The 16154-nt window shown below is 42.3% G+C and overlaps 1 protein-coding gene across 7 annotated transcripts in view; it reads right to left on the bottom strand.

The window, feature by feature from the left end:
• DOCK8 (dedicator of cytokinesis 8) overlaps nucleotides 1-16154 on the bottom strand; it is a 251124-nt gene that overhangs the window by 56554 nt on the left and 178416 nt on the right. For all 7 annotated transcript variants that reach the window (XM_078367972.1, XM_078367967.1, XM_035275978.3 and 4 more), the window contains 4 exons: nucleotides 12414-12563; nucleotides 10097-10210; nucleotides 5098-5253; nucleotides 3154-3293 (listed from right to left, as the gene is read on the bottom strand). In XM_078367972.1, the coding sequence (XP_078224098.1) occupies nucleotides 3154-3293; nucleotides 5098-5253; nucleotides 10097-10210; nucleotides 12414-12563 (560 nt within the window). The remainder of the gene's footprint in view (nucleotides 1-3153; nucleotides 3294-5097; nucleotides 5254-10096; nucleotides 10211-12413; nucleotides 12564-16154) is intronic.

Genomic DNA, 16154 nt, shown 5'->3' with positions numbered 1-16154 from the left:
ATGAGTCCTAATGTCCACCCAAAACCATGAACAGGCATGTACACGGCAGCTATTTTCACAATAGCCACAAACTGAAAGAAGCCCAAATGTGAATTTACACTAGAGAAATTATAGTAGACAAAGGACTATGATATACAGTTGAAAAAAATGAATACTGACACATGCAACCACACTGAAGGATCTCACAATCACAATATTCAGCAAAAGACTATGAAATTCAATAACAGGCAATGTTAATTTCTGATGATAAAAGAATAGTGGTTACTTGAGGGGTGCCTGTAACTAAGAGAGAATAGTGGAATATCACATTTTTGATCTGATGGGTGATTACCCAAACATATTCACAGGAAAAATTAATCGCATTTTACACTTAAGATTTGGGTCCTTTATATAAATTATACTATAATAAAAAGTAAATAAAATATATAGTGGAGTATCTGGAACCTAGCAGTAGATGTTCAATTTTTAAAATACACATTTTTTTCCTCAAACAAAATAAGGCTACATTAAAATTTGAGGTTATATAGAAAATATTAACCAAAATTTTAAATGACTCAGATTCTTGCACGGTGGGCTAAAGTAAGATAATTGTAAATTGCATTTCAGAAGTTGTTCTTGTTCTTAGTCTACGGTCCTGGCAATGAGTTGTGTTTTGAATTAGGCATTGTAATTTGCTAGCTTAACACAAAGATGATAGACAATTTCTAAATGCTTGAAAAACACTGTGGATTTGGATGCATGGACATTTGTGGATACACCCAGGTGCCAGATACTGAAGGGAAACCCAGTGGAAACTGGAGCTGTGTCTCCTTAGGGATTCAGGTACTGACTCCCACTGGCCCTTGCCCCATGGATGTACAGGTGTTGGCAAGTCTACCAACTGTCTTGGAAGCAAAAGAAAGAAGTACTGATCAATAGAGAGTATTGTTGAAGTATGACATTTTTGGGAGGTTTTAGCTCACATGAAGCTGTGACAGTATATCTAATGACTTTCCAGGAGACTGACAACTAGCAATCAGGGATTATGGTGTTGCCAAAGGAGTTACAGTGTTAATTAAGGTACTGAGAGAGAGAGAGAGAGAGAGAGAGAGAGAGAGAGAGAGAGAGAGAGAGAGAGAGAGAGAGAATGTAGAATGTATTCACCTGATTAAATCTAATTACATGATGATCTCTGAATATACTCTACCCTGTTGCTAGTAATATAACAGCAACAATTTTGCAAGGAATCCAAAGCAGATGTCAGGGCTGTTTTCAGCTAGAATGAAAATAGAAAGCAGAAACTACACTAATGTAAATACTAAAGATTGTTTCTAGAAATCACTTAGAGTACTGCTATTAAAGAACAACTAAGAAAACATATGTGCACGTTTGTGCATGAAGGCAATTTTCTTTGTGTTCAAACTTTCTTCTCAGTATCTCACTTATCAGCTTATGTGTCAGTGCACTTTTTGTTGCTGTGGAAATTTATGTTGTTAGTTGTAGGGTAGGAAATTCTACTGAGATAATTGGGAGAAATTTAGTTAGGGTTGAGAAAAGAAGATAGAATTGAAGCCATTGTAGTTCTCAAAGGACCAGGTTATCTGGAAGGAGGCAGAATGAGAGTTAAGAGCATGAGATTCCCCACACTATCCTGCCAGGAGAAACAGACACACAGTCAGTTAAGCAGGGTCACCACGGGCACATCGCTTGGAATGCATGTGATTGTTGCATCTGCACAAACTCGAAGTGCTCCTGTATTTGTTTCACGCAGGGACCTCCTGTTTCCTTCACTGAATTGTAAGCACTTTGAGAGAACTTGAGAAATTCCATTTAGGCAAAAGTCCATCCATAACAAACAGCAATGCTACCATTAATTAGCAAATATTATTCTGGAAACTTCTTTAGCATAGGAGTTACGGGAACAGGTTCCCTGGGCAGGGAGGTGGTTTGGTATAGGAGAGTGGGTCCTGGGAAGGGACTGGAAAGGCCATGGCTTTAGATTTGGTTTTCTGCTATGGAATAGAAGGCCAGTTCCTGCAATTCTGTATGCCTAATCTAAACACCAAAAGTGTTGAACCTCAACTACTTTCCAATCCTCATAATCTTTGAATCTGAGTCCCTGGATGGTAAACTCTAGAGGGGCAGGGAATTCTGTCTTTGGTGCACAGATATATCTCTGATGTACTCTCGTACCTAACTGTCTGTTCCATGGAAGGCATTCAGTAATTGTTGAATGGAGTGAATAATATTTTAGAAGGCATTATCTTCTCCAGCCCAGTCAGGTAGGTTGTGGGTTTCTGATTCTATGAGCTCATGGAGCATAGGGAGAGAAGGAAAGAAGGGGGCGGTCTACCTCTTTCTCTGTTGACTTCTAGGCTAGATACTGCCACATGTCCCTGAGTAATCAGATAGATAAGAGGCAAAAGGATTCAGAAGCCCTGGATGTGTGGTGTCTCTTGGCCTGAGAAGCAGGGTCTACAAGAAAGCTAATCTGGGCTTGGGGCCGCTGCCTTCTCAGCAGCCATTATTTCCTTCAGTAGCATTGAACCAAGTGGCATCTTCTGGTTGCCTCTGTATGGTATCCCCTTTGCTAAAAATGGCTTTCTTCCTAGGGAGTTCATTAGTCAAAGCATCCTTAGGAAACCTGCTATAGTAGAACTGGTAAATTCCACTCAAGTAAGTGACCAACAAAAGTCATTCTGTAGTTCTTGCCCATCCCTGCGGCTTTCTACATTCCTATGGGTACCATTTTCTCAAGACATAGATGTTTCTACTTCTCAGAACTGGCAAACAGTAGAGTTGTTTACCAAGTATGAGAAGCTGGACTGCAGACTTTATTAAGGGGCATCTTTTTTCTGAGATGGAGTCTCGCTCTGTTGTGAGGCTTGAGTGCAGTGGCACAACCTCGACTCACTGCAACCTCCACCTCCAGGGTTCAAGCAATTCTGCCTCAGTCTCCTGAGTAGCTGGGACTACAGGCATGTGCTACCACACCCAGCTAATTTTTTTTTTTTTTTTGTATTTTTAGTAGACACGGGGTTTCACCATGTTGGCCAGGATGGTCTCGACATCCACACCTCGTGATCTGCCTGCCTCAGCCTCCCAAAGTGCTGGGATTACAGGCGTGAGCCTCTGCGCCCAGCTCATCTTCCCTTTTAAATGCCAGAAACATACCCTTCCCCTTCGGCATCTAAGGCAGCAGCCAGTTCGGTGAAGAGAAGCCCCGTGAGGAAGTGCTGCTGGCGGTACTCAGAAGTCAGATCAAACATGCTGGCGATCTTCTGGTCTTGGAAACTGGAGCAGGAGCTTGAGTTCTACAGAAACAAGGAGCCATTTTATGAGTCACAAGAACTGAAATGAAAATAGCCATGGCTAGTGTTTACTGATCCCTTGCCCCAGCCAGGCTGTGTGAGCCCTCCCCAGTAAGGTAGGTACTGCTCGTGGCAGATAAAGAAACCGAGACAGAGTGGTTACTTCGCTTTCCCTTTCCCACAGAGGGAAGACTGTCCAGCGGAAAAGATGAAGATGAAGCATCCAGGCTCTGTTGAAAAATGAATGTCACTCTCTTACCCACCTGAAATGGAAAGCTGAAGATAATCCTAGGATAAAATTTGGACAGAGAAATAAGAACCTTACTCTGGCGGAGAGCAGGTGATTCCTCTAACCAACTGCCCCCTTTGTTTAAGGCCCTGTTTATGCAACTACATTTTTTTTGAAGGCAGAGTCTCACTCTCTTGCCCAGGCTGGAGTGCAGTGACATGGTCTCAGCTCACTGCAACCTCCACCTCCTGGGTTCAAGCAATTCTCAAGCCTGAGCCTCCCAAGTAGCTGGGATTACAGGTGCACCACCACGCCTGACTAATTTTTGTATTTTCAGTAGAGGTGAGTTTTTACCATGTCGATCAGGCTGGTAACTCCTGGCCTCAAGCGATCTGCCCGATTTGGCCTCCTAAGGTGCTGGGATGACAGGTGTGAGCCACCACACCTGGCCTCAGCTATGATTCTAAATTTGGCTTAAGCATGCTGTCAGACTTTTGCTGGTCTGGAACTAGAAGTGATGTCAGACAAGGGAGTGTTAGATTTACCGGTCCCCGGTAATTCCGGCCCTATATTCGTATCCTGAGAACACACTTTATATTTCATTAAGAGCATCTGAAGTGTCTCTAGAAATCCTTCACTGTTCGGTGAGCCTGGCCCCTGGGTTTGGCCACTCCCTGGGGCAGTCAGAGGGGAAGGTGGAAAAGAACCTATGGCAAGCTTAGTCCAGGGAAGTTTTCAGACGTAAGCTGCTGGGCAGGATGGAGCAAAAAGTTTACACATTTGGAACTGCTGCTTGTGAGTCATCTCTTTCCCTGTTCACAGTAAGATGGTCATGTAGCTCATATCTGGGTCATGCCGTATGGCATATATGGCTAAGATTTTTTCTTTTCAATTAGTAAGACAAGCCTTCACTTTTGTACTAGTATCACGGAATATGCAACAGAAATATAACCTAATAATAAGAATTTTTGCCTGATGCTCTGAGCTACTGATGTGTTCCCTATAAATGGAATGTGACTGTCAAACAGCATGTTTGTAAAGTTATTCCAGAGAACACTAGCCCTTTGAAAAATGTATGAGGTGGCATGGGGTTTCCATGTCAAATCACTCTGGGAATCACTGCTTATCATGGACACGTCCTCCCATTTCCTCTTCTACTTCTTGTGGGTTTACAATCGACATGAACAAGTCAGAGGGCCTACTGGAAAGAAACTTTGGTTTCCAAAACTTATTTACTCTGGAATCCTGTATCTGCATAATAATTGGCTAATGTCAGACAAAGAAAGATCTGAGACTTTTCTATGAGTTTCTAAATTTCACAGGGCTTATGGATTCTTTGCTTTATTTAACCTGATCAGGGACCCTTGAGCCTGGGGAGAAACCAATTACTTAGCTTGTAAACTACTAGCTAGTAGTGTAACTTCAGGGTAGCATACTTGATCTGTTTTGAATAGTTTGAATAGTTTTATTTTTCATCAAATTAATAAGACTAACCTTTATAGAAAATACATGATTAAACTGAGCTAGTTAAATAAAGTAGCTTGAATAATTCTTTTAGTTAAATAATTCTTTTATTACCTGAGAAGATATGGAAGGACAAGGAGATGTTGGAACAGTATCAGCATTCATAAAAAAAAGGTTCAGATTGAGGTAATGTTCATGGCTACAGAGGATTCTCAGGAACTCCAGCCTCATGGAAATGAGCATTGGAAGGTTACTGAGCTTGGCTGACAGCTGGGAAGAAAATGAAAAGAGGAATGAAACATTTATTATAAGGTAAGTGGAGTTGAAGTTGGCAGACACAAAAATATCCTTTCTCTCCAGATTAAGGCAATCAATTTAATAAAAACTAATGGGATAGTGCAACAGATGGTAAATTCTGCATTACAGGGAGGTCTAATACATTTTCATTCATTACTGTTCGTCTTAGTGATTCTAGCCTAATAGCTGTCCAAAATGAGGATTCTTATCTTGATCTCCACTTTCTCAAATCTTTAATACCATGGCAAACCTGTGCTGAAAATCTCGAGCTATGTCTTTAGTGTAACATAATTAATTTTACAAAAACTCTACTTGTTTGAGAAACTAAATGAAAGGAGTTGACCTCACATGAGCTTGTATGAAACTAATAGAATACGACTAGATGACTTTTATGCTACAAGTGTTCTTTCATTGTTTCTAATTAAAGTCCCCATTGGAAAGTTGTAGAACCAGTTCTCTAGAGAAAGGCATCAAACTGCTTAGGAAAGTACATGGTACCTGCAAAAAACTCAAGGAGCTTGTCCCAGAGTAAGAGAGGATGAAATGGAAAAGAGAAAGAAAGCTAGAAGACTTTTTAGGAAAAATCTTTCTTTAAAAAATAAACCATGAAGCAAGCAATGAAAAGCAGACAAAGATGACAGTCTGGAAGAGGCCCCTTGCTTTCCCCAGGCAAGCTGAACAGCTGAAAGACCCAGACTCAGAGGCAGCTCTGAGGGGGAAAAGGCAAAGCAGGGGAAGGAAGGGGTGCTGATGCACCTTGAGCCTTCAGTATTTCATCATCATCACCTCCAATGGCAGCACAGAAGTATGAAGCACCAACCTTGTGATGGACATACCTTCTCTTCACTCACTTCAAGAGCAATTTTCTAAACAATAAAATTTTTGGGTTTTTTTTTTTTGAGGCAGAGTCTTGCTCTGTAGCCCAGGCTGGAGTGCAGTAGCATGATCTCAGCTCACTGCAACCTCCGCCTCCTGGGTTCAAGCGATTCTCCTGCCTCAGCAGGAGAATCTCGAGTAGCTGGGATTACAGACATGCACCAACATGCCCAGCTAATTTTTTCTATTTTTAGTAGAGATGGGGTTTAGCCACGTTTGCCAGTCTAGTCTTGAACTCCTGGCCTCAGGTGATCCACCGCCTTGGTCTCCCAAAGTGCTGGGATGACAGGTTAAACAACAATATAATTTAAAGGAGTACATATTTTCAGCCATTTTACAAGAAGCCGTTGAGTTGTGGGACACACTGCCTATAGAATTGATTTGTAGTTAGACATCCACTGAAAGCAAGTAAATGCCATTACATATTATTTTAAAACTGAAACATACGACTTCTGTGTAAGCACAGTTATCAGATCCCATATCCTTCAGATGTGCACTCCTGGCTGACTTTGGACCAGTGGAGCCAGCAGCACACGAAGGGATTAGAACCTGGTCATGTGCCTGTCACTTTGGTTACTCATTAACATTTGTTGGGTCAAGCCAGCTATCAGAACTTGAAAGCACAAAGACATCTGCACTTAAAAGGAAGCCCTGCTACGGGTATCTTCCCCAGGTCCTTTGAAACAACATTCAAGATAGACATTTCAGGCTGGGTGTGTGGCTCACACCTGTAACCTCAGCACTTTGGGAGACCGACGTGGGTGAATCACAGGCCAGGAGTTCAAGACCAGTCTGGCCAACATGGCGAAACCTTATCTCTATAAAAAATACAAAAATTAGCTGCACATGGTTGTGGGTGCCTGTAATCCCAGCTACTCGGGAGGCTGAGGCAGGAGAATTGCTTGAACCCAGAAGGCACATTTAGCAGTGAACCAACATTGCTCCGCTGCACTCTGGCCTGGGCAATAGAGCAAGACTCCATCTCAAAAAAAAAAAAAAATAGGCATTTCAAAAATAATTTGAATGATGTTTAGAAAAGAGGAGTAAGGTACATTCCAAAAACATCCTCTCCAAAGATTGAGACCCACAGTGCCCCTACCCAAGGCATGGGTGTTAACTTAGTGGCACGTTGTAAGTGACAGAGAGTAATTCAGTAATTCAGAATTTGTCTATTGTTAATGACTATTCAAAAAGACTAAGGCTGTATCTTTTGCCACAAAGTCTTTAGATGGCAGAAAACATAACAGGTTATGCAAAATGATGAAGTCAGACGACTTTGGAAGAATACAACTTGCTTCAGGTATGAAGTTCATCTGTATCTAGAGAGCTGGGATCGGTGAATTAAATCACCATGAATGGGGGTCAGTGACCTTTTGAGGCATGACTGCCACTAATGGTGCTAAGTAAGATCTGCGGATGTCACCAGCAGACAGACCACAAAATCAGTGGGTCAAGACCTGAATAAATCTAATCCAGTCCAGTTTGGTTTTTTTTTTTGCAGATGAGGAAATGAATGCCTCAAAGGCTGATGCTCCCAGTCACAGAAGTGGGTAATGGTGTCCCTGGAATCAGCACACAGGCTTCTTGACTCCTGGTCTAGGGATCTTTGGCACTTGAATCAAGGAGAGGAAGAAAAAAAGAACAGGTAACTAAAAGAAAAGGAAAGAACTGAAGGAGAAAGATAACAAGCAAGAGAAAAGAAAGGAAAGGGAAAGAGAAAATAAAAACAAGTTTTTCAGGGCAGGCTGACATCCATCTCGGATTGTCTTACTTCCATGTTGGGAATGAAGACTGCCTGCATGCAAGCAGCTAGGCCTGGGTCTACAGTGGTCATCTAGGGTCTCTGTCATATATTCAACTTATAGTTTTGAAAAGAGACTAAGCTGGAACCGTAAATAAGGAATAGGGAGGGCAAAGAGGAGTGAAGTGTCCCTCTGCCATTCTATTCTGGTGGGTCCTGGGACAGAAGATCCGCTGCAGGTCAGGAGTCAGGGTACATGGGATGGGGATGCATGGGGACTTCTGATGTTTCCTTTGGATTCTTTCTGATGTTTCCTTTGGATTCTATTCTGCTTCCTTACCAGGACTTCCCTTAGAAAAGACTGGGTGTGTTCAGGGTGGTATGGCCAATGACAGGACTTCCTTTAGAAAAGTCATGTCTTTTTCTTTTCTTGAAGAGGAAGGTGTTATGTAAATGGGTCAAAGACGTCTCTATGTATTAGCCCCTGGGTTGTTTATTTCTTCACTGTAGACTGATGTTGATTCCCTTAGCTCACACCAAACTCAAATTTTACCATATCCAGTCATTTAAAAAATAGCCTAAATAAGCAGAGTGTCATCCATTTAGTGCCTGCCTGCTTTGCAGACCCTATAAAGCCTCACTGGACAGCTGTTTCCTACTGATAAGATAGAGCCTTGCAGATACAGAGCCCTAAGCTGCTACCGCCCTTGGAGCTCAGAGACTCCCCACTGTGCTGCAAAGCAGCCTCACCTAGATCTGCAAGTTTCGCCCTAATCCTCTTCTCCCCTGGGAGCTCCCCTGCTCCTCTGGATGGTGTCCTCCTCACTGCAAGCCTATGGCTACTCTCATGCTGGGAGGGACTTCTGCTCTTATGTAACCCTGTCCAAATGCTGCTCAGTGAAGCTTGTATGTCACTGCCCCACCCCTTTTTTTTTTTGAGATGAGTTTCACTCTGTTGCCCAGGCTAGAGTGCAGTGGCATGATTTCGGCTCACTGCAGCCTCTGCCTGCCGTGTTCATTCACTTCTTCCTTAGCCTCCCAAGTATCTAGGATTACAGGTGCCTGCACCATGCCTGGCCAATTCTTGCATCCCTAGTAGAGATGGGGTTTCACCATGTTGGCCAGGCTGGTCTCGAACTCCTGACTTCATGAGCTGCCCACGTCAGCCTCCCAAAGTGCTGGGATTACTACAGGTGTGAGACACCGAGGCTGGCTGTCACTGCCTTTTATGGTCCTATCCTTTTCCTTGATTAGCCCTCAAATCCCTCAAACTGCCTAAGGGGGAGCTTTCTTATTTTAAAACTGAGGAAATTAAGACCCATGAAATTGGAAAGACTTGCTTAAGTCTTTCCATGCTTAAGTCTTTCCAAGTCACTAAGTCACTCAGTGACTAGCCATAAAGAACCTGGAGGTAATGCTGATGATGGGAGAGGTGGTAATGGTGGTGACAATGGTGATGGTGCAAAAAGTGATGGTGGAGGTGGTGATCATGGAAGAGGTGGTGATAGTGGGCATGGGAGGTAATGACCATGCTGGTGGCTGGTGGTGGTAGTAGCAGTAATGATGGTACTAGGGGCTAGAGTAGGAATATGGAAGGAGAGGAGCAGCAACAATAACGGCTATCTATATTACTATAGTTAGGGTAGTTTGAGGAAGACAGTGCATGAAGAATGCCACTCAAAAATGTGGGGGATGGCACTGATAGATGCAGCTGGCTTATGAAATATTTGCTTTGTGCTCAGTGAAATTAAATCTCTTTGAATGATTTTATTTAAGACCACTTTAAAGGGTTCTTTCAAGTCAGAACATCACAATAGCAATTTAATTAATTAATTACCCTAATATGTGAAAAGAGGCCTCAGACTAGGTGCTCGAGGACTAGTCAAAGATTAAATGTATTGTAGAGCCATGTTAATTTCCTGTTAAATGTTAAATTGAAGATTCAGATCATATCACAAATTTTAATTCCCACAGATGAACTTGTTGACCCTTCTACATTGGGTTGGTAAATGCTCCAGGAATCAAGGTAAACCAGCATGTCCGAGAAATGTCCATGGCACAGACATGACAGATATGCTGCAGAACTCAGGGATGTGCAGGGTTCATGCTAACTCGGTAACAAATAAGACGGCATACCATGGCAATGAACATTACATCATATGAGAAGAAACAAAATGGCTCACTCTGCGGGACACTCACCTGGTTGCAATAATGCCTGATGAGGGTAAACACAAAGCCCCTATCCATGAGGGAGAGAAGGTCATACAAGAAGAAAGCCAGGCTGATGTTCATCTTTTCCGCCTGTTCATTTTCCTCAAAAACAAACAAACGCCCAAATCATTTTGTGGTACACTCTGGATTTCAACTCCCAGGTCACTGGTGGGAAAGTTGGGAGACACAGGTCCTACTATTTCAGCCACTGTCCCTCTGGGTGACACTGGGCAAAGTATTTAAGTCTTTTTTAACTAAAGCCATGACTGTGAGGTTGAATCAAGTAATTATTCATGCATTGTTAATATTTAGGTGCATTTCCTTCCAGTCAGTTTTTCTATAAGCATATTTATGTATGTATAATTAAGCTGATTCTCTATATACTACATTGGATTCTACATTTTTGATATCCTGGTAACTATTTTTTAGGTAACTATTATCTTTTTTTCTTTTGCAAACTGACTGCAAAAATATTTATTCTCTTCAATGAAACAGTTTCTTTCTTTCTTTTTTTTTTTAGTTTCTTAATTTTTAAGAATTATTACAGAAAATCCAATCAGGATAAAAGAATTAGTTTTTAACCTAAGAATTTTTTCCCCAATTAGGCAGCATTTCCAGCCTAAGAGAGGTCAGAGTCATATTTCACAGGGTGAATTACTCCATGAACCCCAATTAATAAGCTAGGCCTATCTATACAAATGTTTAATTTGTATTATTTCTCAGTGCTCATATTTATGGGGATTTTAGTGTTTCAGAGCAATCTGGGATTCAGTTTTTCATGTTTGTGTCCTTTATTCTCAGAATTATGAATCAATTTCCTCTGACACCATTAAAAATATGGTTTGAAACTATTTTGCTCTTTGTTATGATGTGATTTGCAAATGCAGGCCATGCTGACCGGTCAAGTCACTGGGATGGGTGGGGATCTGATAAAGAGGTTGCCACAGTGCTGCTGAGAGGTCCTCGAACTCTCTCCGCATCCTCCATGTGGCCACTCCTCCTGGGTAGCTGACATGACTCAATATCCAGGTTTTAAATCTCCAGCCTTGGCTTTACTACTGGCTGTTTGACTTTCAGAAAATGTATCAACATCACTGCACCTTATTCTCACATCTGCCAATATTCTCACACCTACCATTGCTGTTCCAACAGTTTGCCCTGAGGAATAACCAAATGAAAATCTCTGGAGCACTTAGTACTATGCAAATTCTCAGTAATGACAAAGCTATTAATAATAAACTTTGCTTCCTAAGAAAATTTGATTTATTTCATTTAATATATTATTTTAGCTTTTGTTTTGAAACAATTTCAAACTTGGTGCAAGAATAGTACAAAGAACTATCGTATACCCTTTAACCAGGCTTATCAATACTTGACATTTTCCTACATATTTTTTATCAGTCTATGAATATGAAAATATTTTTTTTTCTGAACCATTGAGAATGGGTTGCAAATATCATACCCATTTACCCCATAATACTTCAAGGTGTATTTCCTAAAAGCAAAAATATTATCTTTCATATCTATATTGATTTTTTTTTTTTAGATGGACTCTCACTGTCACCCAGGCTGGAGTGCTGTGCTGTGGCACCATCTCAGTTCACTGCAACCTCTGCCTCCTGGGCTCAAGTGTTTCTCCTGCCTCAGCCTCCTGAGTAGCTGGGATTATAGTCATGAGCCACCACACCGAGTTAATTTTTTTTTGTATTTTTAGTAGAGATGAGGCTTCAGCATGTAGGCCAGGCTGGTTTTGAATGCCTAACCTTAAGTTATCTTACCTCCTTGGCCTCCCAAAGTGCTGGGATTACAGGTGTGAGCCACCGCACCCAGCCTAATATCCTGATATGATAACTTAAACCATAGTCCATATTGCAATTTTTTTTTTTTTTAAATAGAATCTCACTCTGTCACCCAAGCAGGAGTGCTGTGGCACCATCTTGGCTTGCTGCAACTTCTGTCTCCTGAGTTCAAGTGATTCTCTTGCTTCTGCCTCCCAGTTGCTGGAATTATAGATGTGCATGACCATGCCTGGCTGATTTTTGTACTTTTAGTAGAGACGGGGTTTCATCATGTCACCTGGTTCAAGGCCAGGGAGGTCTCGAACTCCTGGCCTCATGTGTGCAATTTCTTTATAACAATTTTCCAGCCCACATCAGGGTCCAGTCCAGTATAACATACTACATTTAACTGTCATTACAATTATATTTTAATAATTGTTTTAAAATGATGCTTATTTTCCTCTGATTATGAAAGTTAATATATGTTCCAGGTAAACAATTTAGAAAATAGAGTAAAATACAGTTACCTTCTGCGGTTTTACTAACAGGGCTGCAATCTCCGAGGTGACCACATTAACAATAGTAGTTATGTCATCCATGAAACGGTCAGAAAAACGAGTCCTCCGAACACTATCCCGTTTGTCCATGTTATGTACATACTGGGCCATGCTTTTCACCTACGGAGGGGCATAAGGGAAATGTCAACATGGAGACTGGTGACCTGCTTGTACAATGTGGAAAAGGGGGAAAGCAATGCTCTCTAACAATGGAGTTCCTGACACTTTATCTGCACTGGTGGTGCCCGAGCAAGCTCTGGAATAAAATGCTGCAGACACACCAGTGGTTACCATGGTGGCGGGAGATGGGAAGGGTGTCCTCTTTTTGATCCCAAGTCAGGGGGCACCCTTCTTGCTGCTGACAAAGCCAGGAGCTTAATTCTTTAGCTACAGTGTCAGAGGACTCCCTGTCTCAACTGCCTACATCCTGGAAGGCAGACGTGAGCTGGGCTCCCGTAACCAGCGAGGTGTCCTGTAACACAGGACGGAACACATGATGTAAGGAGGGACTGTTATCACAAGGTTCTTGATGCAAACTGAAGTCTTTTCTGTTCCTAAAACTACTGTAAGGAGAACAGTGAGAAACGTTCCTCCTATCTTGAGTTTCAGTGTTTCTGGAGGGAGCACACTTTTTCCAGAAACAGTCCTATAGTTTACAACAGTTATTTTCTGCCCCTATAAATTTTAGCTATATTATATATTGAGTAGTTTTCTTGGGCAGCTGGAAACAGAACCACTATTTAAAACATTGCCTCTAGGGGAAACATTACCTTTAGGGGAAATGTTGAGTTCTGTGAGTCTAACTTATATTTACATATATACTGCAGACAATCACCAATTGACACAAAAATCTCTATATACAGATCTAATCTATCTATCTATCTATCTATCTATCTATCTATCTATCTATCTATCTATCTATCATCTCTATATAAATATCTCTGTGTCAATACAAGTCACCAATTGACATAAATTGGTGTCTTGACACAAACTGGCGTATATTGTAGCTACATTTATAACGCAGACAAGTCATCAACTGACAAAGGTATCTATATGCAGATACAGATATCTATATGGATAGACATACAGTATGTATATATAGATATCCTTGTATCAATTGGTGACTGTCTGCATTATGACCAGGATAATACTATCTTAATGCCGACTACAATTTTAAATCAAAATCATGCTTATTTTTTGGACACCACCTTGGGGCCAGGAGATTCACAGGTCAATACAGGCCCCCTTGATTCCATCTGAGGTTGAGCCTTATCCTCGTTGGAAGTTGCTTACGCTAATAGGATCATGGGGAAGAGTAGGAGGTCTTGTAGTCTTGTAGTTGGGTCCCTACATGCTAAGGTCATTTTCATGAATGGGTCTAAGTTAGTCAGACAGTCGTTGCAAAATAATAATAATAATAGTGCTGGAAGTTGAGCCACTCACATTTGCACTCTGTGTTGGGACTGGAAGTTGACTTCCACTCCCAGGAGCTACACGAGAGAACGTTAAGGCACTAACAGTGGAATTCAGTTTCTAAGGATGCATGCAGTACTGGCAGTTTTTGTTAGCATGAAACATACAGAAAGAAAAAACAAAGAGAAGGCAAAATAAGAAGAAAAATCCAGAGACACAGGCTTTATGTGTTTCATGTTTTCAGATAATGCCATGGCCCGCTCAGGGAAGACCTGAGGCCATCAAACCCTAAAGCTCAGTGTGAGAAGCATGGTTTCTCCTCACAGCGGCACCCTGTTTGGTCAGGGACACACAAATGGGTTCATATTTCACAGGTCCACATGCACGTGACCAGAGGACCTGAATGAACAGTGGGAACTGGACCCCCATTTTTGTCTGAAAAAAGCCTCTCTCTCACTATGCGTCTAACAGAAGACTTAAGAAGATAAGGCCTCTTTGTTTTGGGCAAAGCCAGTTGTGATTCTGGGCTGGCTAACCATCCCAGCACCAAGGCATTCAGAACTCACTGCTGTATTCGGCTCCTGTGTGCCAAGTTTGGCCATCCCACAACCCAACAAATAAGTCTCACAATACCATACTTCCAACTAGTGGCCTCTTTCCAGACTGTCAGTAGCCCGCCAGCTACTGTGTCCCCCCGATCTCCAGAGAAGGGCATCCAGTAGAAACACTAGTGGAGGCCTGGCCCATTATTTGTAGAGTAGGGTGAGACGCAAAAATCTTTTCCCCGATATGGGCCTTTGTGGCCCATTCAAAGCAGGGGTACCTCTAAAGAACCCCTTAATGCGGAACTTCATGTCCTGAGCAAGTAAACTAGGTCACCCATTTATCTCCGTTTCTCCAAGTTCTGGCTCAGCAGTTTTTAGAAGCACAGGGATTTCATTCATTAGCAAGTGTGAAATTCGCCCAAGGATTGTGTCTAACAGCTCTAATGCCAGAGCGGTTGTTCATTAGCGCTTGGACACTGACACAACTGGAGGGTGTTAAACTGCCCAGGTTGTTGGCTAAGGCCAAGGAAGCTGTTTTTCTCCAGCTTCTTGGTTGGGCAGGGGACTATTTTGTTTTGATTTTCAAATAACTTCCTCAGCATTGGTCAAGCAAATGCATAAACAATGAATAGAGGATTGGGTGCCTTGTCTGAATCAGATCAATTTCCTTGCAAAGTTCTGGCTGGAGGATGATTTCCATTTGCCTCTACCTCCAGCTCCCTGATGGATTTCTTGTCCTTTCTGTCTGTCTCTGAATGCTGGGAAGGGGGTCTTGATGGACCACATCACTCAGGCCCCCTTAACCTTTGGCTTCCGGTTGAGTTGGCCAATAGCAGCACCAGCAAGGGGATCAGTGGTTTGGAGATTTACTCACTTCTGCTACCCTCATCCCTGCCACAGTGGTGTCCTGGCAGTGGCAATGCTTTTCTAAGGCTCCAGGCTCCTTTTCTAAGACTGTCTCATCTGCCTCCAGATTGTTCTAGGCCCCAGTTAACACTGCTGTACTCTTGATTCTTTAGAGCTATCATAGACAAAGGCTTCTGCCAGCTGCAGCACCCTGGGGGCTCGTACCAATCCTCACTGGCCCCTGAACCTCTCATACATGCTGAGCGGAGTCCTTTTGTTCAATGCTTTTCAGTTAACCTTTTTGAGCAATGGAAACTCTGTCCTGCCAGGACCTGACAGACTTAAATTTTAGACTGCCGGTAGAACTGCTGTCTTGGTTGATCTGCATGTTGACGAAATCCTGCAATGTACTTAGATTAGCAGGACCTTTCTTCCCAAAAAACTTCCTCTATTTACCATCTGGGACTTCCTAGAGGTAAGATGGGCCATGTGCTTTAGCTTATGGTTTCTCTCCTGGGCCGACTAAGCCCTAGTAAATAAATGTGCAAGGCCGAAAGCAGTTAGGGCAGTGACGTGGTACTGCTGAAGGTTTTGGCTGACTTGGAGACTCTGCTTATGGCCACCACCCTTCCTTCAACCCCATCTGTAAACTGGGGATAATGAAAGTTCCTCCTGCCTCAAGACTGCATGAGGATTAAATTAGATAATGCTTTAAAATGCTTAAAACATTGCCTGGCTCATATATAGTAAGATGCTCAGTACGTTTTTGATGTGACTATTCTTTCTCCCATTGGGATGCCAACTATTAATCGGATTCTATGAAGAACAGAGTCATCATTATACCTGCAGAGAATGCAAACTTCCCTTGGAAAGAGAGCTCTAAGATGTCACATGGAACCACTCACAC

The sequence above is a fragment of the Callithrix jacchus genome, chromosome 1 (genome assembly GCF_049354715.1).
Source record: "Callithrix jacchus isolate 240 chromosome 1, calJac240_pri, whole genome shotgun sequence".
NCBI lineage: Eukaryota > Metazoa > Chordata > Mammalia > Primates > Cebidae > Callithrix > Callithrix jacchus.
The sequence above is the reverse complement of the archived record's forward strand: the minus strand, read 5'-3'. Positions and strand labels throughout refer to the sequence as shown.